This window comes from Tachypleus tridentatus, chromosome 13 (assembly GCF_004210375.1).
Source record: "Tachypleus tridentatus isolate NWPU-2018 chromosome 13, ASM421037v1, whole genome shotgun sequence".
Classification (NCBI taxonomy): Eukaryota; Metazoa; Arthropoda; class Merostomata; order Xiphosura; family Limulidae; genus Tachypleus; species Tachypleus tridentatus.
The window spans coordinates 91,637,911-91,664,656 of record NC_134837.1 but is presented as its reverse complement, the minus strand read 5'-3'; the positions used below and the strand labels follow the sequence as shown (position 1 = coordinate 91,664,656).

At 34.4% G+C, this 26,746-nt stretch overlaps 1 protein-coding gene across 1 annotated transcript in view; it reads left to right on the top strand.

Annotated features, from left to right (window-relative positions):
• The first annotated feature begins 779 nt into the window (after positions 1 to 779).
• LOC143241107 (transient receptor potential cation channel subfamily V member 5-like) overlaps positions 780 to 26,746 on the top strand; it is a 76,079-nt gene continuing 50,112 nt past the window's right edge. The window contains exons 1-2 of the mRNA XM_076484664.1: positions 780 to 976; positions 18,150 to 19,428. Of these exons, the coding sequence (XP_076340779.1) occupies positions 19,132 to 19,428 (297 nt within the window). The 5' untranslated portion in view covers positions 780 to 976; positions 18,150 to 19,131. The remainder of the gene's footprint in view (positions 977 to 18,149; positions 19,429 to 26,746) is intronic.

Genomic DNA, 26,746 nt, shown 5'->3' with positions numbered 1-26,746 from the left:
TTTACTTTTATTAGTTTAGAAATACATCCACTTCCTCAGTGAAAGCCCATTACACGTCTTATCTGATAAACTGATATTTTTGTTCCACTTTCACACTCACTATATGTGTCACATATTTATTATGATTAGCTCCTTTTTGTACATTAAAAGTCCTTTGATGCATAAATTAATTCAACTTTTATATCAATTCGTTTCTGTATCAAAGCTTTCAGTTATTTTAACATTTGTATTAAGCCATGATTTGATATATATGTAGATAGGCATACATACATAGATAAATAGAGAGACAGAAACATAGGCATTTATTTTTCTTTCGTCCTGAACATTTTTCTCTTCTAATCTAGGTTGACATATAAGTGTAGTGGAAAAACAGAATAATCCATTAGCAAATGTGCTTCTGGTAATATCATCGTTTATCCCAAGAAGTACTATTTCCTTAGTAGTTTAAGATTTATAAAAGGTATAAGAAAGGTTTCTTTATTATTATTTAAATCGTATCCTCATGAAATCATTTTTTAGAAGAAATGGGAATAGTAATTGAACGTAGCTGTTTGATTAATAACATACTTCATGACTTTATATTCACAACCACAAAAAAACTAGAAGTGTGGGCTGTACACTTTCACCTCCTGAGATTAAAACTCGCCTTTAATCGTGATTCGTCAACCGTAAAGAACTAATCAGCATCCAATCTAGTAGCACACGCGCAAAATATTTCTATTGGAGAAGTTCAGCGTCGCGTGAAAGCTATGGTACTTGTGAGTAACTACACGCATAGGTATAACAGACACTGAGTCAAACAATTTCAAAGGAGAACCTTCTGGAAAAAGTCTGAAGAGGAAGTTTTTAAAACCTATTTACATTTAGTCTTTATTAATGTTAGTGTTTTCCAAGGTATATTCAGTGAATAATAATATATCAATAACTCAGAACTAATTAAAAAATCAAGGTTAATTCAAGTCTGAGTACAGCAAAGGTAAGCGTTTTCATTAAAGTTTAATGTTAGAGGATAGTTCTGCATAAATAAACCATACAAGTTTGTTCTATTTACATGGGGGTGGCCTTGGCGTGTGTTGGTCTGTAAAGGCCTTATGTTCATATTTATGTTGTATCCCTTACAAAACTTCAACTGTTAATACTTTAGGTAAATAAAATAATACAGAATATGAAAGCATAAATGAAAGAAAACCATGTTTCCAATTTTTAATTGTAATAGCATTGTGTGTGTGTGAGAGAGAGAGAGAGACTAATTGTTAACAAATGGGGTTTCGATGTTTATTGTGCCTGACATGTTCACAAGTGGGTCTTTCAAGATAGCAACTGTGTATCAGGTAGGCCTATAGGTCCTAAAAGATTTAATTTTGTATATCTTGCATGTGGGCCTATACCAGTTGGGACTGAGTATTGCTACATAATTCCTTGTGGACCTTTCTTGAGGCGATTTAAAGGAGCCCAGGTGGATGAGATAGATCTATGAATTAACAAGATGTCTTTTGGAAACTATAGTTGTTGTCATATCTGTTTTTATACATTGAGAAGATGTCTGTATAAGCTTAAAGTTCATAAAAATGTGTTTTTTTTATTTGCAAGAAAATATAATTACATGTTTCTCGCTGCTATTAAGAAGACAGAAGGAGGATATAGCAATCCTAAACTAGTCGAATATTAAATATTCTGCCTAGGGAACGGGATATTTGACGATGGGTCTGTGTATTTGTATTAAGTGTTTCAACTAAACTAATTTTTTGCGGGGAAAGTCTGTCGTATATTTTTTAGAATTTTTTCTTACGAATTTAAATATATATTTTTAATATTTATAAGGTGTTGTAAAACATATACTGTAACCTACTTAGCAGCACTATAAAAATTACTTCGAAAAAGAGCACATATTATTTCCACTAAATAATTAAGTATATCTAGTAGGCCTAAATTTCAAGGAAATATCACCACAAGCAATATTTTTTTAAAACTAATACACCTGCTTATTCGTATATGATTGTTTGGAAACTTAAGGATTTTTAAAACTAAAGAGTGGAAACTCAGTTCAGAAGACGCATGTAAGCAGATTTAGTCATTCGAAAATAGCTTGTTGTGGAACAGCGATAGGTTTACAGATGAACAATGCTAAAAATCCAGGGTTAAATTGTCTTCGTTAGAGATGGAGCAGAAAACCTATTATATGGCTTTGCACTAAATCAAAACAAAAAATTATTCTCGCTGAAAATAATGAATTGTATTTCCCATATACAGAACTATTGTAATTTTATGTTACGGATATAATGTGCTCTTGTATCTGTGCGGTCGATAAGTCTTGTAGTATTAAGTTTCAAAAACTGTCACTACAGGGGAAATTATATGAAAATTTTACACGTATGAGAACAAAAAACAATACAAATGCAATCACATTCTTATATTTTAGGCTTCAGAGCTCTAAAATTATTGAAGTTACTCCAAACACTTCAATTAACAATTGGTTATTTAGTTCTTTTCTGATACTTCGGATGCATTTGATCGTCACAGCACAACTGAGGGTCTTTTTATTCATCGACAGATTTGACGACAGTGACTATTAGAACACTAAAGGGGTTTATAGAAATCGTACTTAAACTCCCTAAGGAAAGTAACTAAAAATATTCGCAAGTCAGTTTATTTTTTTTCATAAAGTATATTTGATTTGCCAGACTAATTCCAAAAATGTGAATGAATTAGAATGTTAAATTCTTTACTGATAGTTTTATCTAAAGTGATTATATTAATTCAGCGATGTTACTAACCTGATGCAGTGTTATCTAGTGTATCACAATATTCTACCTACTAGTATAATATGTTAATAACAAGGTACAGTTGTAGTTCACATATCTGCCTGTCTAACAGTACAATACTTGATAATATCAGTAAATACCATCCTATATAGCAATACGTAGCCTGGTAGAATAATTTGTTAGTAACCAGATACAATCGTTGTGGAAAGATCATCTTCCATAAGAATAACACTATGTAACACAACTTTTGTTATGTCTCCCATTATGTTTTCGTTATACGCTTTCAGGTCACAAAAGCAAAGTTTGAAGAAAAAAATAGGTCTTTTTCCATTTAGTGTAGGCATAAGCAATTGGGAAATAACACCTTCTGCCCAGGAATAAGAAAAAGTAAGAATTTTGTTACATAGTGTAATCTTTTAGTAACCAGGTGCAGTCTTAGAAAACATATCCTGTACAGCAGTACATAACCTGTGAGAATAATTTGTCAGTAACCAGGGTCAGTGTAGTCGACGTACCTTCCTGTCTAAGGATATCCGACCTTCAATAATAAAAGTAACCATGTTTGGTCTTAATGGACATACCATTCTCAATAGCAACCTGGTAGAATAATATGTCACTAACCAGATACAGTTGTATGAACATTCCACACTGTATAACAATGCACAACCTGATAGAATAATCTGCTTAGAACCACGCACGTTCTTGTGATATATTCACAAGACTGCTCTGAATAGCAATACACGACTTAGTAGAATAGCGTGCTAGTAATTAGTTACAGCATTAACAGGCGTATCATCCTGTATATCAATACTTTAGATATTCAATACCCGACGTGCTAGAGTAACATATCTTAATAATAATAACATTAGTCTTGTGGACCTATCGTTCCGTATAACAATTAGCTATCTGGTAGAATATTCTGATAGTAACCAGATTCATTGGTGTACATTTAATCCTGTATAAGAATAGCAAACGTGATAAAATACACTGTTATTGCATAGATTTTATGGTGTAAGTGTAATCCCACGTAACAGTACCAAAACTGGTAGAAAACCTACGTATAATTTGTTAAAAAACAGGTGAAATTATGTTGACATTACTTCATGTATAAAAATGCCCAACCTTGTAAGGTAAACTAGCTACTGTCGCAGTTGACATACTATTTTTTATAACAATAACCGACATTGTAGAATATTATCTTGTTTACCATGCACATCTTGTAGAGATATGACCTCGAATACCAGTAGCGAACCTGGAAGAAAAATGTCATAGTAACCAGGTACACTCATGAGAATATATCGTATAGTATAACAAAACCTTACATGTAAGAACGATTTGTTATTAATTAGGTGCAATGTCGATGACACATCATCCAATGCAACAATACACTACATGGTAGAATAACCTGTTCGTAACCAGAAACAGAAGTGACACTTCTTCATAAAAATATTCAGTTTGGTAGACTAATACGTTAATTACCAGGTACACTTTTGCGAACCTGCTATTCTGTGTAACAATACTGAGTGAGTAATTACGTACAGCCATAATTTGCATATCATCATGCATAACAATATCTGACCTGTCTGAACAACCTTTTAGTAACCAGGTAAAGTCTCGTTAACATTTCATCCTGTATAAAAATACGAAACCTTCTAAAGAGTAATCTGATAGTAGCATTGTAAATTATTGTTGGTATACAGTATAACAATACCCAACTTCGTAGAATAATTTTTAGTAACAGTGTACAGTCTTATGTACATATAATTTTGTATAACATTATAGTTCCAGATAGAATAATCTGTTAGTACTCATGTACAATCTCGTGAATATAACACACCGTAGAAAAACACAAGTCCGATTAGAATAATCCATAAACAACCCTTTACAGTCTTGTGAAAATATCACATTCTATAACTTTATCCGACATGATCGCGTAATCTCTCCGTAAACAGGTGCACTCTTATGGATATATAACATAGAATAACAATACACCACCTGGTAGACTAATTTCTTTCTAACCAGATACACACGTCGTTCTGTATAACAATTCCGACGTCATACTATATTCCCAGAGTAAATGGATGTGGTCTTGTGGGCTTATCGCAATGTATAACAATGCACAACCTGGAGGAATAAGACTTTTGTTAGCCAAGTATAGCTTTAAGATATTTAAAAAAACCGTCATGATAGAATAGTATGTCAATAATCATACACAACATTTTGGACGTATCATGTTACATAACAATACTCGATCTGACAGAGGCGTATGTTAGAAACTAAATACAGTGTTGCGAATATATCATTCCGTATAGCAATACATAATTGGTAGAATAGTCTAGTACTAACGAAGAATAGCCTTGGGAACATAACCTGTATAAGAAAACCCGATATGGTACAATAATCTGTTAGAAACCAGGTACAGTCCCACTGAATTATCGTCTTTATTAATACATACCGAACTAAGTACAGATATACAATACATGGCCAAAAGTATGTGGGCACCCGATTATCATACCCATATGTGCTTGTTGAACATCCCATTCCAAAACCATGACCATTAATATGGAGTTGGTCCCCCCTTTGCTGCTAAAACAACTTTCACTCTTGTTTGTTTTTTGGAATTTTGCGGAAAGCTATACGAGGGCTATATGCGCTAGCCTTCCCTAATTTAGTAGTGTAAGACTAGAGGGAAGGCAACTAGTCATCGCCACCCACCGCCAACTCTTGGACTACTCTTTTAGCAACAGATAATGGGATTGACTTTTCACTAGATTTTAGAACATGGCTGCGGGAATTCAGCCACAAGAGCATTAGTGAGGTTGGACACTGATGTCGGGCGAAAAGGCCTTGCTCGAAGTCGGTGTTCCAATTCACCCCAAAATTTTCGATGGGACTGAGGTCAGGGCTCTATGCAGGCCCGTTAAGAATAGCCTTGGGAACATAACCTATATAAGAAAACCCTATATGGTACAATAATCTGTTAGAAACCAGGTAAAATCGTACTGAATGTATCGTCTTTATTAATACATACCGAACTAAGTACAGAGGTCAGGGATCTATGCAGGCCCGTCAAGTTCTTCCACACCAACCTCGACAAACCATGTCTTTATGGACTTTGCTTTGCGCACAGGGGCATTGTCATACTGAAACAAAAAAAAAAAAAGTCCTTCCCCAAACTGTTGCCACAAAGCTGGAAGCACACAATTCTGTATAATGTCATTATATGCTGTAGCATTAAGATCTCCCTTCACTGAAACTAAAGAGCCAAACCATGAAAAACGGCCCCAGACCATTATTCCTCCTCCACAAACTTTACAGTTAGCATTATGCAGTCGGGCAGGTAACGTTCTCCTGGCATTCACCAAACCCAGATTCGTTCGTCAGACTGCCAGATAGTGAAGCGTGGTTCATCACACCAGAGAACGCGTTTATTCTGCTCCAAAGTTCAATGGCGGTGTGCTTTACACCACTCAAGTCGACGCTTGGCATTGCACATGGTGATCTTAGGTTTGTGTGCGGCTGCTCGGCCATGGAAACCCATTTCATGAAGCTCCCGATGAACAGTTCATGTGCTGAAGTTGCTTCCAGAGGCAGTTTGGAGCTCGGCAACTGTGGACAGACGATTTTTACGCGCTACACATTCAGCACCCGGCGGTTCCGGTCTGTGAGCTTGTATAGCTTACCGCTTCGTAGCTGAGCTGTTGTTGCTCCTAGGCGTTTCCACTTCACAATAACAGCACTTGCAGTTGACCAGGGCAGCTCTAGCAGGGCAGAAATGTGACAAACTGACTTGGACTTGTTGGAAAGGTGACATTCTATGACAGTGTCACGTTGAAAGTCACTGAGCTCTTCAGTACGACCGATTCTACTGCTAATGTTTATCTATGAATATTGCATGGGTGTGTGCTTGATTTTATGCATCTCTTAGTAATAGGTGTGGCTGAAATAGCTGAACTCACTAATTAGAAGGGGTGTCCACATGCTTTTGGCCATGTAGTATATGTTAGTAACCAGGTAGACTTGGGGACGTATCTTCCTATATAACAATATCCGATTTGATATAATAAAGTGTTAGCAACCAGGTACAGCGGTACTTAACATATCATTAAATATAAAATACCCGATATAGTTGTATAATCTTTCAGTAAACAGGTACAGTCATAATATGCATATCATCCGATATAACCATTTCTGACATGATAAAAAAAGATGTTAACTTGGCACAGTCTTGTGTACATATCGTCTTGTATTAGAATACCCGACTTCGGGGAATCATCCGTTAATAACCGAGTACTGTCTTGTCGACATACCATCCTCTAGGATAATACACTAGTTGGCAGAATAACGTGTTTGTAACAAGTTAGTGTTGTGTACATAGCATATTGTAAAAAAATATACAACCTAGCAGCTTAATTGTTTAGTAAACAAGAAGAGTATTCCGTACGTATCATACAGTTTAACACCATAATAATAATTGACCTGGAATAATAATCTCTTGGTCTGTTAGTAAACAGACAGTCATGGTACACTCTTGAGAATGTATTTGATGAATAAATATGTAACTGACAACAATACATAGCGATGACGTGCAGATATTACTTTTGTCGCAAAGAGGTAAGTTCCTAATTCCATAAAGCTGTGCTCTCGTAACCTAGTCTGCAAATAAGTACCCTGCCAGAAATTTCACTGACATAAAGATTGGTTTATTTTGTATTCCGCGCAAAGCTACATAACGGTTATCTGCGCTAGCCGCCTCTAATTTAGTAGTGAAAGACTGGAATGAAAGCAGCTAGTCATCACCATCCATCGCCAACTCATGGGCTACTCTTTTACCAACTGATAGTGCGATTGATCGAAACATTATAATGCTTTCACGGCTGAAAGGACGATCATATTTGGTGGGAAAGGTATTCACACAACTGGCCTAAACAATTAATAGAGACAGAGAGATTCACAAGACAGGGAATTATTGGTGTTTATCACTCCATATTGTTACTGACATTGAAAGGTGATTTTAGAACACTGCACTTCTTGTAATTTTCTTGGTTTTTTTTTTTTTTTGCTTTCTTCTGATTTCATTAATATTGATTTATAATATTTATGGTAAATTGTTTATTAATACTGATGTAAAGTTCTGGCCAGGCACTTGTTTAGTAACTGTATTATGGTAAATGTTAAATTTATTTATAAGGTTTATTATTGTAAATATATTGTTTTTTATTGTTAACACTGATTGTAGCAGCGTGTTAATTTTAGATCGATACACACTATCTTGTAGAATAATCTGTTGGTAACCATTTACAGTAATGTGGAGGCATCATCCAATGTAATAACACTCGACCTGTTAAAATAATATCTTAGTAATAAGCTATAGTATTGCGAGCATATCATTCTCTGTAACAATGCCTGACCTAATAGAAAATTCTGTTAGTAATCAGGTACAGTTTTTGTGGACAGGTCATGCTGTATAGCAATGCATGACAATAACCTGGTAAAATAAAACTTTTAATAATCAGGTATAGTTTTGAAGATGTATCATCCTGTATAGCAATACTCGACCTGTTAAAATAATCTATTTAGTAACCGACATCACATATAATAGTTTAACGATATCCAAACTGGTAGAATAACCTGTTACTAAACAGTCTTGTGGACATATTCTATATAACAATAACCGACTTCATGGAATAACCTGTTACTAACCAGATGCTGTGTTTTGGACATATCATTTATGACAATAAATTACCTTGTTGAATAATCTGTTAGTGACAAGGTACTGTCTTATGGACAAGTCATACTGTACAACAATACATTACCTGTTAAAATAATCTGTTAGCAACCAGGTACAATATAATTGGCATATCATCTTGCATAACAATATACACATTGTGTTAGAATAATACGTTAACTATGAGATAGTCTTTTGGTTATATGATCATGTATAAAAATACCATACCTCATGGAATAATACGTTTCTTATTAGGTACAGTCTATGATTTATCATTCCTTATAACACTACACTATCTGGTAATATATTCTGTGAGTAACCAGCTAGAAGTCTTCTGGACATATCATTTTGTGTAACAATACATGATCTGATAGAATAAATTATCAACTAGGTACAATTTTGTGGGAATATTATCCTGCGTAACAATACCTAACGCAATAGTATAAAAGACTAATTACCAATTAGATTTATTAGACCTATCATCTTATGTAACTATACTAGAAGTGGCATAGTAATTTGTTAGTAACCAAGTACATCCATATTTCACAAATCATTTGACAGAATATTTTGTTACTAAAGTACAACTTAGCGGACACATCATACTGTGTAACAACACCCGATGTAATAGAGTAATATTTTAATAACCAGGTACAGTCTCGTTGGCATATCATCCTGGATAACAATACATAATCTGGTAGAATAGTATGTTCGTAACCAGTTCCAGTTTTTTTGGGGTTGTTACCTTGAATGACAATACACGACCTGGCAGAATCATTTTTTATTAACGAGATATAGTTTCTTGGACGTATCATCCTGAGTAACGATGCATAACGTGGAAAAATAACCTGATAATAACCAATTAGTTTTAATAGGAACATCATCTTATATAACAATACACGACCTGAGAGAATAATTTTTGTAGTAGCCAAGTACTGTCAGATTTGACATATCAACACCAGACCAGTTTGAATAAGATAAGTAAAACCAGATATCGTCTTTTTGAAATATTATCCTGTATACCAGTACGCTATCTTGTAGTATATTCAGTTGGTAATCATGTATATTATTGTAGACACAACATCCTATATACCTATACTCGGCCATGTAACATAACCTTCTAGTAACCAGGTAAAGTTTTGTGGAAATATCACCCTTTATAAAAATACTCGTCCTGATTTAATATTCTGTTAATAACCAGGTAGTGTTCTTGTGAATATATCATACGGTATAACAACACCTGACCTTGTAGAAAAATCTGTTAGCAAAAACCTACAGGCTTAGGGATGTGTTATTCTGCAGAACAATACATGACTTAGTAGAATTATTTGCTCTCAAGCAGTTACAATTTTAGTGGCCACATCATCCTGTATAACAATAAACGATCTGTGAAAATAATAGGTTTGTAACCAAGTACATACTTGTCAATATATATCCTGCATAACAATACATAATCTAGTAGAATAGTTTATTCGTAATCGTTTACAACTTGGGGGAGATATCATCTTGAATAACAATACACGTCCTGGTAATCAGGTACAGTTTCTTGGACATATCATCCTGCGTAACAATACGCAAGGAATAAACTGGCAATAACCAGTTAGTTTTAGTAGAAATACCATCCTGAACAGCAATACGCCACTGGAAAGAATACCTATTATCAAGCAGGTACAGTTGAATTTGACATATTATCTGGTATAGCATTACCCAACCTGGTAGAATATCCTGTTCGTAATAATGTATAGTTTTGTGAACATATAATCATGTATAACGACATCAGACCTGGTAGAATAATGTATTAGTGACCAGTATCGTATTTTGAGATATCCTGTGTTCCAATACTCTACCTCGTAGAATAATAAGTTAATAATGATGTACACAACCTTTTGTACCGCCTTGTAGAATAATGTGTTAATTAAGAGGTACAGTCATATGATCGTGTATAAAAACACCACATTTCATAGAATAATATGTTACTTTTTAGGTACAATTTTGTGACACATTTTTTTTTCATAACACCTCACTACCTCCTGACATATTCTGTTAGAAAACGGGTGAATTCTTGTGAAGATATAAGCATGTATGTTAATACCCTAAATAGTAGACTAATTTGTTAGTAACCAAGTAGAATTCTGTGGACATATCATACTGTATAACAATAATCGATTTGTTAGAGTAACATATTAATAACCAAGTACAGTTTTGCGGACATAATTATTTATAACGATTCTAGAACGGTTGAACGATATCTCATTAACGAGGCACACTCTTGTGGACACATCATATAAACCAAAGAAACGTATGTAATAGTTATATTTCTCAGATGTTATTCTAACACATCTAGAGTCACTATTACATGTACGTATATATCCCATATAATGATCACATATAGAGACGAAGAATCTTCTATACCAAAGATGGTATTTTATTTTAAAGGCAACAAAATTGTGTACTATCATAATTGCTTTGTCAGTTTATTTTCAATTTTGCCTTGCTTAAAGAGAATAATTAAAAATAGAAACACATCATTATTCTTGAAGTCTAAAAATAAAATACTGTTTATTCTTTGACTTTTTTCTTTTAATGATTCTTTTTGAGTTAATAAACGTATTTTGTAAGATATTTAAGTTTTGACTTATTTATTATTGCTTTTTATTATTATTAAGTACAAAGTTGCACAATGCGCTATCTCCATAACAGTTATCGAATATTACATTTCGGCACCATAAGCCCTCAAACTAACAGCTGAGCCACTGCAAAATAAACTAATATTTGGAATTGCGCTCAAAGCTACATGAGGGCTATCTTCGCTATCCGTCTCTAATTTAACAGTAGTAGACTACATTCAAAGCAACTAGTTAACAATACCCACCGCTAACTCTTGGGTTACAGTACTTTTACCAACAACAGTGGAATTGGCCATTACAGTATAACGTCCTAATGGCTGAAAGGGCGAGCAATTTTAGTGATGGGGACTCGAATTCGCGACTCTCAGATACTGCAGGACTAAATGCTGGAGATGTGTTTAACACAACACCAGTTGTAAGATGGTATTAGAAATTTATTTCTTATTATCTATGCACCAAACACTGCACACTTACTCAGATATTTATTTTTAAGAATATATTTACTAGTGGGGGGTAATTTAACTGAAAACACTACAATACTGTTTTGGCCAAAATAAGTACAATGGTTAAAATTTCCAGAAGCATAGCGGACGAAATTGTACCTTATAGTACACCTGAACGAAATTAATGTGTGAGAAATATAAAACATTATTAACTAAGAATTAGTTTAATAATTCATGTATTTTAGTTACACGAAAAGTCACTTTTCTGAAGTTATGTAACTTTCAGCACCTGTAGGTTTCTATGTTTAACAAACGAGGTATAAATAATTTGCTTGATTAGTGAAGTTTTTTTTTTCTTTTTTACTTATGACGTCGCTATTTTATTAATGACAGTAATGGAGTTCTGCTTGAAAATTTTGGTATCTCATATTCACCACATCTAATGTGTTAATACATACTTACATATCTCAATAAGCCTTAAAGTAAGCCCTTACACAAATTCAATGCAAAGGCTTGTAACGTTAATATAATATTTCGCTCAGTTGCATTGGTTTCAGTTTAGTTCTACACTTAACTGTTATATATGCCTATATAGTTTTGAAATGATGTCCTGGGTAAAATTTAGTGCTTACTATAGCCAGATAGTGTTATGTCTTCAAAAAATTACTTGTTTAATATCCAGTTCCAGTAAAAATGGTTTGCAGGAACTGCCAAATTTCTCACGTAACGAATAACGTAAGTAGATTCTAAAGTTATGTTTAAAAGGAAAAAAAATACTGTTTGATTCCTAGTAATCATTCCAGTTTTCATAATTCTAAATCACTTTAATTTAAAATTTTTTCTTAACTTAAAACGACATATTGCTCAATTTCGATTTCTGGAGATCATTACATAAGGCATAGCGAAGACTAGAGTCTTAATTTTTATTTTTCCAGGAAATTTATTTGAAGTTTCTAGAGCTGAAAAATTATCAAAAGTGAGTATGTCATCAGCACTTCAATTATTATAGTTGAAAATAAATATTTAATTTTCGGGTAATAAGAATTCGACCGATATTGTTCCACTCGTTTGGACTTACGAGTGCAGGAGAACATGCGTTTCTGAATGCTCTTGACTGGCTCTTAAAGTCGAGAGCTCGCGCTTATTTATGAAATACAACAGAACAAAGCGGTAACGTATTAACAAAAGGAAATATAACCTCGGCTGTTCTCTTTCATACGTCTTCAGGTGTTCCTACTATTGTTATCGTTACGGGTAATCCCACCAAAAGCTGGCAAATATAAATTACCGATCACATTTACATAAGTCTTTTTTACGATGAGTTCTTGAGTGTCCAGTTTGTATGTTTTATTTGGTTTGGGTATTCAATCTGTAGTTGTTTATTCTCACTTTGTAAGTTTATTTTGCTTCGGTATGTTGCAGTCTGTACTTTTATTTAGTTTCATATGTTGCAGTCTGTACTTTTATTTAGTTTTATATGTTGCAGTCTCTACTTTTATTTAGTTTCATATGTTGAAGTCTCTACTTTTATTTAGTTTCATATGTTGCAGTCTCTACTTTTATTTAGTTTCATATGTTGCAGTCTCTACTTTTATTTAGTTTCATATGTTGCAGTCTGTACATTTGTTTAGTTTCGTATGTTCCAGTCTGTACTTTTATTTGTTTTCGTGTGTTCCAATCTGTACTTTTGTTTTCGTATTTTGCAGTCTGTACTTTTATTTGTTTTAATATGTTCCAATCTGTACTTTTATTTGGTTCCGTATGTACCGGTACGTACCTTTAGTTTATTTCGGCATTTTCAAGTCTGTACCCTTATTTTGTTTTGGTAGATCCCAATCTGTACCTATATTTGGTTCCATATGTTTTAATCTGCACCTTTATTTGATTCCGCAAGTTCCATCCAGTCTGTACATTTGTGTGATTTTGCATGTTTCAGGGTGTTGCTTATATTGACTTCTGCATGTTCCAATGTGTAGCTTATATTACGTTCCGTATGTTTCAGTCTGTAACCTTTATTGGATTCAACATGTTCAGATGTACGAACAAAATTACAGACTGGTTTATCTTCAAATATGGACAGATATGAGGACTGCAAAACACCGAGAAACAGTCAGAAAGAAATATGTAGGAATGAAAGGCGGATTGGCAGAATGATATTAACAATTGTATAAAAATTAGATAAACAATAGAGGATATAAAAGAATATGTGATAAAGCAGAACCTTTTTGATGGAGAATAACCACCAGATAAAGTGACTAAATTGGACCATAAAAGATAGAGACAAAATAACTGTTAAAATGGTTGATCAAACGCGCTGGGCCAGAGGAAAGGAAAAAAACAAACACGTCAATAAATAGACAAGTGACGACAGACAAACTGACAGACAAATCTACCTATCTAATAATACAGGAAGAACATACAGTTAGATGGATTGTTTCCAATAAGACCTTGATAAAAAAATAACACACTAAGTGATTAGACCTAAGCCAAGCAACACACCCCATATAGCAAAACCTGGATCAAGCAATAACGCCCCATCTCATACCCTAACTAATAAGATCAAACTAGCCAGTAACGTACTATCTAATAATACCTAGACCAAGGAATGACACTATAACTAATAAAACCTAGATTGAGCAATGACACTATAACTAATAAAACCTAGATTGAGCAATGACACTATAACTAATAAAACCTAGATTGAGCAATGACACTATAACTAATAAAACCTAGATTGAGCAATGACACTATAACTAATAAAACTCAAAGTAGCCAGTGGCACCCTATCTAATAAGAACTAGGCGAGGCAATTACACTAGAATAAGAAAATCACCCTATCTTCGCCCACACAGTGGCGCAGCAGGATGTCGGTGAACTCGCACCGCTAAAATCCGGTTTTCAATACCCGTGGCTGGCAGAGCAAAGATAACCCATTGTGTAGCTTAACTGTAAACAAACAAACAAGCACCCTATCTAATCAGACAGGCTAAAAAAAGCAACAAATTATCTAATAATAACAAGGCAAATAATAATTCGTGATGACGAAAAAACCCACTTGTAGAGAAAAATATACATGTAAAAACGGCTGGTATGGATAGAGAAAGCTTTATGTAGAGGAGCGAACAACGTTTCGACCTTCTTCTCAACCCATACCAGCCGTTTTCACATGTATTTTTCTCAACAAGGCAAACTCTTTATGAATGATGACAAACCAACACTATGAAACGAAGTCAAATTGTTTGTTCTCTTTCTTTGAAAGTTTACAAAATAAGCAAACGCTGTCAAATAATAATATTCGAAAACCTTGCTTTTATTTTGGTGGTTAATGAGAATAAACCAGTATTGTAAAATTACTGTTAAAATGTTAATGGTATTTTGACAGTTCAGGAGAACAACTATTCTGATTCTGAAACTCTAGATGTTCAACCAGGTATATGACAGTTCACGAGTTATTGGACAATTAGGCTAAGTTTATATGTTCTGTGTTTTATTCAGCGAAAAGTCCAGTAAGAATTTAAATATTCATATTGCGCCATAATTAATGGCTTATTTTATTACCTGTGTGAAATTAATGTGATTAGAAAGTTAATGATTTGAATATTGATATTCAACTAGCGCTTTAGTATGTTGAGCATGCCAAGCAGATACACTTTACGTTAGTATAAAGAAATGACAAAATTATTTTGGTTTTAATCAAAAGATTGATTTATGTGTTAGATTTCTTTGTGAATTGACCATAAATAAAGGAATTAGACGAGTGAAACGTTCGGTGTGAAAGAAAGATGTAGGTTTTAGCTGAAGATAATTAACTTTTATTTTTAACCAACTACATATATATATATATAGCTAAACTTCTCTCAGAAACTCTCGGAAATATAAGCGTATAAGGAAAAAGAATTAAAAGCCTCACATTTACGCAGCTTTTAAAATCACTACCTAATAACAAAGTCCAAGCAACTACGTCTCAAAAACAATCGACGTTAATTTGTATTCGGTGAATGTTATAGTGAATGTGCAGAAGTTCTGTCTTATCTTAACCACGTAAAGCCGCGGAAAAGGAAAGGGCACTATTAATATAAATTGTAGTATCCTTATTACAGATGTTTTTGCTGTTTAAAAAAGAGCGCTGTAACTGTAGCAACTTTACTACACGTCTTTCTATTGTTTAAGAAATAGATTCTATAACTTTAAACTTTAAAGTTGGTTTTACTTTTTAAGGAAATGATGCTATGATTTTAAACTTATGTTACTTTATTACACTTTATTTTCTATTGTTTTAAGAAAAAACGTTATGGCCTTAATTTTAAATATAGGTTGCAATGTCTTTAAAGTGTAGTGTTCTTATTAGATTATGTAATTGTTATAATGTTCGAACACCTTTTTGACAATATCTTTCAACGCTTTATGCTAAATTATTTTCTAAGAGACAATTGCCAAAATTACACAGTATTAAATAAAAAAGAGCCGATTCAGTTCATCTAATAAGTTATTCTCTGAACAATTGGACACATAAACATTCAGGGAATTTACTCCCCTTGTTAAATAATTATTAGAAATCAAATGCCACCCGATTCCGTAAGGAACATAAGGCCGCATACACGTCGGTTTTATGAACAGGATGGTTTTTAAGTGAGTAGGTTGTTAGCCTACCGCACAACCCCCAACTTGGAGGACAAATTCTCAGTCCACTGAGGGGAATCGAACCCCTGATGGTAGCGTTGTAAATTCGGAGACATACCGCTGGACTAGCTGGGGGCGTTAAATAATTATAATCTAACTTATTTCCCCTTTAGTATAAAACTGTTTAAAGGTCTTATGATTTAAAAATGAAATTTCTTTTACTTCTATCCGTAAAATAACACCTTGTTCAACATGTTATTAGATAACCGAAAATTTTCCCCTTTTTTCCCATAAATAAGGGAACTGAGATATTTTTCGCGTTTTTCTACAATTTAACTGTAATAGAGATTTCCTTACATGCTTTTCATAAAATAATCGCAGTTCTCATGTGGCGTTTAAATAAACTGAAATTCTATTATGTTTCTCTACAAAGAATCGAGGTTCTTTCATGTTTTATATGTAAAATAATCAGTATTCTGTCGTCTCTTACAAAAAGCAACACAACCTTTTCCAGTGTCTCTTTGGAAATTAACCGAGTTTTTACTGTTTTACTTGGGCCCGGCATGGCCAAGCGTGTTAAAGCGTGCGACTCGTAATCTGAGGATCGCGGGTTTGCATCCCCGTCGCGCCAAACATGCTCGCCCTTTCAGCCGTGGGGGCGTTATAATGTGACGGTCAATCCCATTATTCGTTGGTAAAAGAGTAGCCCAAGAGTTGGCGGTGGGTGGTGATGACTAGCTGCCTCTCCTCTAGTCTTACACTGCTAAATTAGGGACGCCTAGCACAGATAGCCCTCGAGTAGCTTTGTGCGAAATTAAAAAAACAAAACAAAACCTGTTTTACTTTTGTAAAGTACTTGAGATACTCTCATGTTTTCCTATGAAGTAACCGAAATTATCCTATTTTCCGTAAAGAATATTCTGTGTGTTTGTATAAAGTAAGCGGTACTGTTCTGTGTTTTTTACAATAAAGTAGCTAAGCTTTGTCGTGTCTTCCGTAATAGTAATCGAGATTCGCGTCTATCCATAAATTAGCCAATATTATTTTGTATCTCTGTAGGATAATGACAAGTCTACAGACTTACAACACTATAATCTGGGGTTCGATTCCTCGCGGAGGATACAGTAGATAGACCAACGTAGCTTTGCCAAAACAAACACTAATTGAAATTCTATTGTGCCTTTTCACAAAGTAAACAAAATATTCTTTTCATTACCCATAAAGTAATGGAGATTTTCTACCTTACGTGCAAAACTGAACTTGTGTCACGTCTCTCCACAGAGTAACATGGATTCGTATATATGTTCTATCCATAAATTTAACTATGATTCACTCATGTTTTTTCATAAGGTAACTCGGATTCTCCTTTACTTTTGCATAATGTAAATCTGATTTCAATTTGCCTTTCAGTAGTGTAAATCTGATTCTCCTTGGTCTCCTGACCATAATTCACCTTTGTTATTTAATTAACATAAATTAGATACTGTTGTGTCTTTCCATAAAGCATTCTCAAGGTTCTTTGTCTCTTTCCTTAAAGTAAAGTACATTTTTTCCTGTTATTTCCCTAAAGTAACTGGGTTTTCTATGTATTTCAGTAGAATAACCGAAATTATCCTCCTTCTTTTCATGAGTTAACCTATAATTTAATAAAGTAACCGAAATTACCCTGTATTTTACTATTAAGTAACCCAAAGTGTCCTTTGTCTTCTCATGAAGCAACAGAGATTCTCTTGTATATTTTCCATAATGTAACAATATTCTGCTCTGCACTTAGAAATTGAGCACGATTCCATATACCATTTATAAATTAAACGTTTTGCTCAATTTTTTCTCACAGTTATTTATAATGTATTATTTTTGTGAGTTTGTCTTGAAGAACAAATTATTTCAAAATGTCCCTAGATTAGGTTTCCTCTTACCTAGCAGGAAGACCTATATACTTCCATTAACAAACCATATTCTTTAATTTCAGGACCCATCAAGAAAATAATGACCACTTAAAAAGTGGAAGCAAACCACAATACAAAAGAAAACATTGGATCCGTCAGAGAGTGAAATTCGTGCAGATAAATCACAATTACGTCGGGTTATTCAGAGAGTGGGAGTCCACTAGAAGATGCCACAATAACTGTGATTTTTATAGACTGATATTCCATTAGAAGGCGTCACAAAAATGTTGGGACCTTCATAATGTGAAGTTTATTTAGAGGAATTCATCAAAACGTTGGATTAACTGGTAACAGTTAATAACTTAGAAGTTTGATGTTCTGGTGAAGCTCACAAGATGACGATCATGTTTTCTCTAACTTACTGTTTTTATAAGTATATTAATGTATTTATTATTTATCGTCCAAAATAGCTGCATTATTTTATTAGCAACAACTCTTATTGCATCTTAAAATAACAACAAAAAACTTGAGGATTTGAAAAATATTTCTAAAAATCCATCTTTATTCATGATTTTTGGACATTAATTCTTTCTGCTTATAAACTTCAACTCGAATGATCTCCAAAATGTTACAAATACTTGTATATTACTACTATGCCAGCGGTTTCTGTTCAGAACAGTTTATGAAAGCTCCAACCAGGTGATAATGTTTTAAGGTTCAGTGTAGAAACTGGTGGGTAAGTCTTGAGAGCAACTTTCCATTGTGTAGCTAATAGGAGAACCACTCGAAACTCCAGCTGTAACGTTGCTTCTTTCAGATGTCAGCCTATACACAGCAGTTGCAAAGGTTTAATTTTTTTTCATTATTCAGACAATTAGTACTTTACTTTGCTCGTATGTTTATTATTTTCTCTTGTTTGAGGACAAGCTTTCTGTTTGTGGATATCAGATAATTAGCTATTTGGAGCATCAGTAACTTAGAGTTGATTACAACAACAACCTAATGAAACAAACCTTGATTTATTTTATCCCTCAAAACTGAATTTTGATTGTTTCATCGGACAGAATGGGGAACTGTTTGCCACCTCGACACACAATTGATAAAGAAGACTCGACCACATCATTAGGAAACAAAGTCTTGGAACAGGTCGTCAGCCATGAGGGATATCGACAACATGGGCTTTACAAGTTAGCCAACTATCAAAAAAGTGGGGCTTTAATCGACGCCTACAAACGAGGTGGTAGTCGAGAAGTGAAAAAATTCGCTCGCCAAGAATTGTTATGTTTTATGTATGGCGAGGGTAAAGGAGCAGTCCTACCTTACGCACTTTATGTCCAGTGGGGGAAGGGGAACAAAGATGAGGTAAGTGAATTACAGGGTACAGTGTAGAATATAGTATAGCCAAGCTTGACATTCAAAACATAATGAACAACACACCGAACCTGTAGAGAAAAATTTTTGACATAAGTGTTTGCTCCTAGTTAATGTTTTCCTAGTACACACACACACACACACACACACACCACATGGCCAAACATATGTGGACACCCCTTCTAATTAGTGGGTTCGGCTATTTCAGCCATACCCATTCTAACCAAATACATAAAATCAAGCATACAGCCATGCAATTTCCATAGATTGGCAATAGAACTGGTCGTACTGAAGAGTTCAGTGACTTTCAACATAACACTGTCATAAGATGTCACCTTTCCAACAAGTCAGTTCGTCATATTTCTGTCCTGCTAGAGCTGCCCTGGCCAACTGCAAGTGCTGTTATTGTGAAGTGGAAACGTCTAGGAGCAACAACAGCTCAGTCACGAAGTGGTAAGCCATACAAGTTCACAGACCGGGACCGCGGAGTGCTGAAGTGTGTAGCGCGTAAAAATCGTCTGTCCACAGTTGCAACACTCGCTACCGAGCTCCAAACTGCCTCTGGAAGCAACTTCAGCACAAGATCTGTTCGTCGGGAGCTTCAAGAAATGGGTTTCCATGGCCGAGCAGCCGCACACAAACCTAAGATCACCATGCGCAATGCCAAGCGTCGACTTGAGTGGTGTAAAGCACACTGCCATTGGACTCTAGAGCAGAATAAACGCGTTCTCTGGATTGATGAATCACGCTTCACTATCTGGCAGTCTGACGAACGAATCTGGGTTTGGTGGATGCCAAGAGAACGTTACCTGCCCGAATGCATAGTGCCAACTGTAAAGTTTGTGGAGGAGGAATAATGGTCTGGGGCCGTTTTTCATGGTTTGGGCTACAGCATACAATGACATTCTAGAGAATTGTGTGCTTACAACTTTGTGGCAACAGTTTAGGGAAGGCCCTTTTTTCTGTTTCAGCATGACAATGTCCCCGTACACAAAGCGAGGTCCATAAAGACATAGTTTGTCGAGGTTGATGTGGAAGAACTTTGCGGGCCTGCATAGAGCCCTGACCTCAATCCCATCGAACATCTATAGAATGAATTGGAACGCTAACTGCGAGCCAGGCCTTCTCGCCCGACATCAGTGCCCAACCTTACTAATACTCTTGTGGCTGAATCGGATTCATGTTCCAAAATCTAGTGAAAAGCCTTCCCAGAAAAGTGGAGCCAGTTCTTTGTCTGAAGACACTGTCTCAATGCAGTAGTTAGTTTAGTGAATAATCAGGTCAGGTTGAAAAAAATAAATTTCAAATATTGTTGGAATGTGGTGATACCAAAAGGCATTGGCTTTTTTCTATACATTAAAAGATGTTAATCAAACTATTTTTTTCAGTAATTATTCTATGAATATGCCACAAATTTATTTCATGAATTATTTCAATTTTGATTAGATCACAGAGAAATTTATTAGCATTTGACTGTCTCAACTGCATTTCTCTGCCTCTTTGTTGGTAAAGCATGATTTCGCAAAACCTATTTATTTTGGTTAGCTAAGAAATGCGAGGTTAAGATATGCTCTGGGGTGGAGGTGGTAGTACTTGCTCCGTGACGTTAATGAAATTTATGCGATAACCTGAAATACCAATTTTATCCAGTGATTATTCTGGGATAACAATCTATTTTATCCAATGAAGGTTCTGTAATGCCAATAAAATTCATCCAGTAATTAGTCTGGAATACTAATATGGTTTATGGAGTAGTGATTCTTGAATACTTATATATTTTATCCAATGCTTATTCTGTAAGGCCATTGAATCACATTCAATGATTAGGCTTAAATGCTAATGAGTGTTATTCAGCAATAATTTTAGAATGCCAATGAATTTGGTATAATGCTAATTCTGAAATATTAAATAATTCTGTCTTATGATTAATTTGTAATTGTGATTTAATTATATCCAATGGCTAAAATGAATGCTAATAATTTTTTCAACGATTAATCTGAAATACTAATAAATTTTATCCAGCGATATTATTGAATACTAATGAATAAATCCAGTTACGATTCTAGTGAAGTAATATATTTTACACAGTTATCGAGCTCCAACGCTAATGAGTGACAACGAACCCTACTCAGTGTTGGTTCTGTAAAACTAATTAATTTTACACAAAGACGGCTATTGAAGTTGGTTAATTCTATTGACTTTTATCAACTGATGTTTCGGGAGAAATAAGGAATGTTACTCAATAATAAATGTAGAATACCAATGAATTTAACCAGTGATTATTGTAGAATGCTAATGAATTACATTCCATGATTAATTTACAATGCTAGTTATTACTGTCGAGAGATTATACTGGAATATAAGTGAACTTTATCAAAAAATTAATCCGCAAAGCAAGTGAATTTTAACTAACGCAGATTCTGGAATGCTAATGAATTTTAATCAATGATTAATATGATGGACTGTAAAAAGTAGCCTTTCAGTATTGCTGATCTTGAATCTCGCATTTTTTTGTTTCTGTTCCCTTCGATATCCTGGGAGTGCCAATAGAAGTAACAGAGATAATGGAGGAGTTTGATTGATAATTTGGGGTTTCTGTGAATAATAGGGGTGGGTGGTTTTGAAGCGGAACGCTGTTATTTGTTCTAATGTATATAAACATGCCACTGCCTTGGCGCCACTCTTGATTTTATGTAGAAAGAGAGAATTTTTGATCGGTTTTTATGGCTTAAAAGAAACAAAATACAATGTGTTAATTGGTAACACAGAAATACCCCCATTGATTAAATTGTAATATGCATGTGGTGGTAAATTTAACATCTGTGTCATTGAGGTTGGTTTTTGAAGTGAGAGAAAAAAAAATCAAATATAATGGGACATTTCTCAGTGACTACAAAGAAACGCATATTCTTTTAAAATCGTGAAATCACGTGGAATCTCCGTACACACACGTGTCATGGAGCAATATATCTCGCTATGATGAACTGAGACTGTGGTGATTTTTTAATCACAAGCAGACTTAAGTGTGCTTCTTGGAATTCATATTACGTTTGCTGCCTTCACGGAATGTTTCTGTATTCTACTTTATTAAAGTACATGAGTTTGAAAACCTTTTTACTTTTGCTGTTTCAACAGTTCTTGAAGTTTTATAAGTGAACCATTAATACATCACGTACACTATGTCGGAAATTAGACTCAGCCTTTCTCTTGCGTTCTTCTAAGCGTTTAACTTCATAAATCACAGTGATAGTATTTAAGTGATGCGATAGAGAGAGAGAGAGACAAGTAGAACATTTATATTTCTTTCTCTTTGTCTGTTCATTAGTCAGTTAGTGCTACAGTTCGTTTTCTGGGTGTTTTTTTATCTTTTTATAAACCAACCAATTTTCAATTAATGTCTTCTTGATAAAACCTGTTAGTTAATTAACGCGGGTATAAGTTTATTTTTTACACCTAGAGCTAATTCTAGAAATCTGGTAAATCAGTTGTAAGTTTAAAAACTTACAATTCTATAAACCGGGATTCGATTCGCCGCACCAGACAAAACGCATATGACCCATTATGTAGTTTTACGATGGAATAAAAACGTCAGCTATGTTTAGCGTGTGCAGGGGTTTAGTTTTTCAAACTAGGTAACAAGATTTAGATCTAGCAGGAGATTATGTTTTTGTTACATTGTTAGATAAATTTAGTGTATTTGAACATTTTTTGCAACATTGGTAAATACATTTAGCGCGTGCAGAAGTTTGTTTCGTTACAGGTAAGAGTTTGTTTTTGGTTACATTAATAACCAAGTTGTTTTTTCAATGAAGATGAAGACTGTTGACAAAACATACAACATTTTACTTACATTTTGAACGTTTCGGAATAACTTATGGCATCTTCAGCAAAGTTTGAAAATTGTTACAAAGATGATTATTAAAACCGTCTACCCTCAAATTCAGCTTTGAATGATATACAGACGTAGCCTCTGCATTAAACACATATTTAAGAACAAATATGAAGTACCTAAACTTCTACGTTCATGGCTAGTGTATAAATATATGTGTAGTGACCATAAGGTCACGTACATCAGAAAAACGAACAACCACTTAAAAACTAGAATCTCTGAACATTTACGAGTATCTAACAGAACCAACCACCCACTACTCAAGCCCAACCATCATCTATTCGTTCACATTCTGAAACCTCAGATCACAATATATTTTATTTAACGATTTCTCTTTCATCAACATTGGATCTTCAGACCTTGAACTCTACATTAAAGAAAGTCTACTCATAGCTAAAGACTTAATGATTCACAAAGCTCTTTAGATCTAAAATTGTTTTAAATTTTCACATGTAACTCAGCCACAGTATAATATTTATATAAACATTATTTTATATTCCTCTTCCGCCTTTTCTAATAACTAAATAAACCAATGATTATGTTATGTTATAATTGTATTAATGATCGACTGTGTAACAGTTTTCAGATTTTGGTGATGATTAAATAAATTATTCCGAAACGTTCAAACTTGTAAATAAAATATTGTTTGTTTTGTCAATCACCTTAATCTTCATTACTGAACTTCGGTTTCTCCATCATGAATCCATTGCTAGTTTATTTTCGTTACACTAGATTTGATACCACAGAAACCTCTTTTTTTCACATTTGGTAATTATGTTCGATATATGCAGTGCCTCCCCCCCCCCTCAGTGGCACAGCGGAATATCTGCGGATTCCCACTGCGAGAAACCGGGTTTCGATTCTCGTGGTGGGTAGTGTATAAATATCCAATTGTGTAGCTTTGTGCTTAATTCCAGACAAACAAACAGTTTTTATTTTTGTGAAATTGGCAGATAGGTTTGGTGCATGTAAAAGTTACTTGTTTATTCCATTTGTAAGTAAGTTTGGCGCTGCAGGAGTTTATGTTTTGTTACATTTCTTTCACTCTGGGATGTAAAATCTTGGATATTAAGACAGTAGAGGGATATGTCCTTCTATAGTTGCCCTTATTGACTTAAAGTATTAGTTATTAGTGTTTTAAGTAGGATATTTTTACCAAAGGAGGCTTGGCATGGCCAGATGATTTGGGTTCTCAACTTATAATCTGAGGGTCGCGGGCTCGAATCCCCGTCACACAAAAATGTTCGATCTTTCAGCCGTGGTGTGTTATAATATTACGGTTAATCCCACTATTCGTTGGTAAAATAATAGCTCAAAAATTGGTGGTAGGTGGTGATAACTAGCTGCCTTCCCTCTAGTTTTACATTGCTAAATTTAGGACGGTTAGCGCAGAAAAAAGCCCTCGTGTAACTTTGCGCGAAATTAAAAACAAACAAAATTTACTAATGGATGCCATAATCTTCTTCACATTATCTTACGATAATCATATATTCCTCTGCGGGTTATCTTATGATAATATATCATTGTCCTCAAGTGTCATAGCGGCATGTTTTCGGACTTACAACACTAAGAAAGGGACCTCAATACCCGTGGTGGACAGAAAAGAAATAGCCCATTATGTAGCCTTGTACTTAATTACAAACAAACAAACAAACATATATTCCTGTCCCAATTACTTAAGAACTATCATATATTCGTTTTCCTGTTAGTTTAGGGTAACCATACAGTATTTTTTCCATTGAACGTACGATGGTCATATATTCTCCTCCTGTTCACCATAGAACAGGTTTTTCGAACTATGAATCACAATTAGAAGGGTCAGGATCGCGGCGAAATTGTGTAAATATGGAAAATAAACTCTTATTCTTTGCTGTTGCTGTACATGTTTATCTTTTTATTGTCTTAACTGTCTGGTCGGCCCGGCATGGCCAAGCGTGTTAAGGCGTGCGCCTAATAATTTGAGGGTTGCGAGTTCGCATCCCCTTTGCGCCGAACATGGTCGCCCTTTCAGCCGTGGGAGCGTTAGAATGTTACGGTCAATCACACTATTCGTTGGTAAAAGAGTAGCCCAAGAGTTGGCGGTGGGTGATGATTAGCTGCCTTCCCTCTCGTCTTACACTGCTAAATTAGGGACGGCTAGTACAGATAGCCCTTGAGGAGCTTTGTGCGAAATTAAGAAAAAACAAACAAACGAACTATCTGGTTATGGTACAGCACAGGCATTTCGGTTTAGATTTTTGCGCATATCTACAAAGTCGTCATCTGCACATAGCCATCAGTAATTTTAAATTAAAAATATTAGATGGTAGGAAGCTAGTAGATAACACTAACCGTCAGCTTTTGGACTGCTCTTGTTTTAATAGTAGATTCTGAATATCTTTCTTAAAAGTACATACACAGATCATAACTACAGAGCACGTTTTTTTGACAATGAGTTTTCAACCATGATTCTTTTGATTTATAGTCTGGGTTCACCACCTACTAGGGTTTTTAGAATTCTACGAGTTTACTGATTGAAGTAGTGAAATAAGTTAAAAATAAACTATACTAGTATTTGTTTTGTTGTTTCTAGAACGGTATCTATTTTTTGTGGATTTTTATAATCCTCTGGTGATTCAGTAGTATGTTTACAGAATGAAAACGCCAAAAACCAGAGTTCGATTTCTCCGTGGTGGACAGATCGTGAAAAAATCTGTTGTGTATCTTTTCGATAAAAGCAAGCAAATAAAGTATGGGTTTTTATTTGTTTGATAAATAATAATTTGAATACTACCTGTGCAAAATGAGTCGTGGATGAAAATATTTGTGAAGGCACGTTTTGGGTTGAAAGTACTTTTCTTCATTTTCAGTCTCAAGCCTGTACGCCATTGTCACTTTTAACTTTCACGAATAATAATCATCTTATTAAAAACACTCCAGAAACAACAATAACCATGTTAACCACACGATGAACAAATATTTCTATCGTTTTGTTTAATATTTTTATGTTTAATCATTTGAAGCTTGACAGTGTGATCACGGGTGAAATATAGAAAAAGATCACGCTAATTTTTAGATTACACAGACTGTGGTATATTTCGATATTATTAAGAGGGTGTTAGTTATAAAGTAATAAGACTTGTTTATTCGCTGATATAACGTTAAAGTTGCTGTTGTTGTTTTCTTTGCTCAAGACGTTTTGTGTTATTTTCTTTTATCCAGTCTTCAATACACAATTTTTAAGTTACTAGCTGATTATAAAATGTTACTTCTACAGTTTAATCACTTGTGTACATAAATTATTTATGAAATTTAATAATCCTTATGAATAACATCTGACCAAAGTAAGCTATGTACACAGATTAACATTAATGCTTATCTTTTAGTAATTGTAGATAACTTAATATACTGATTTTACTAGAAGTATGTAGTTTCGTAAAA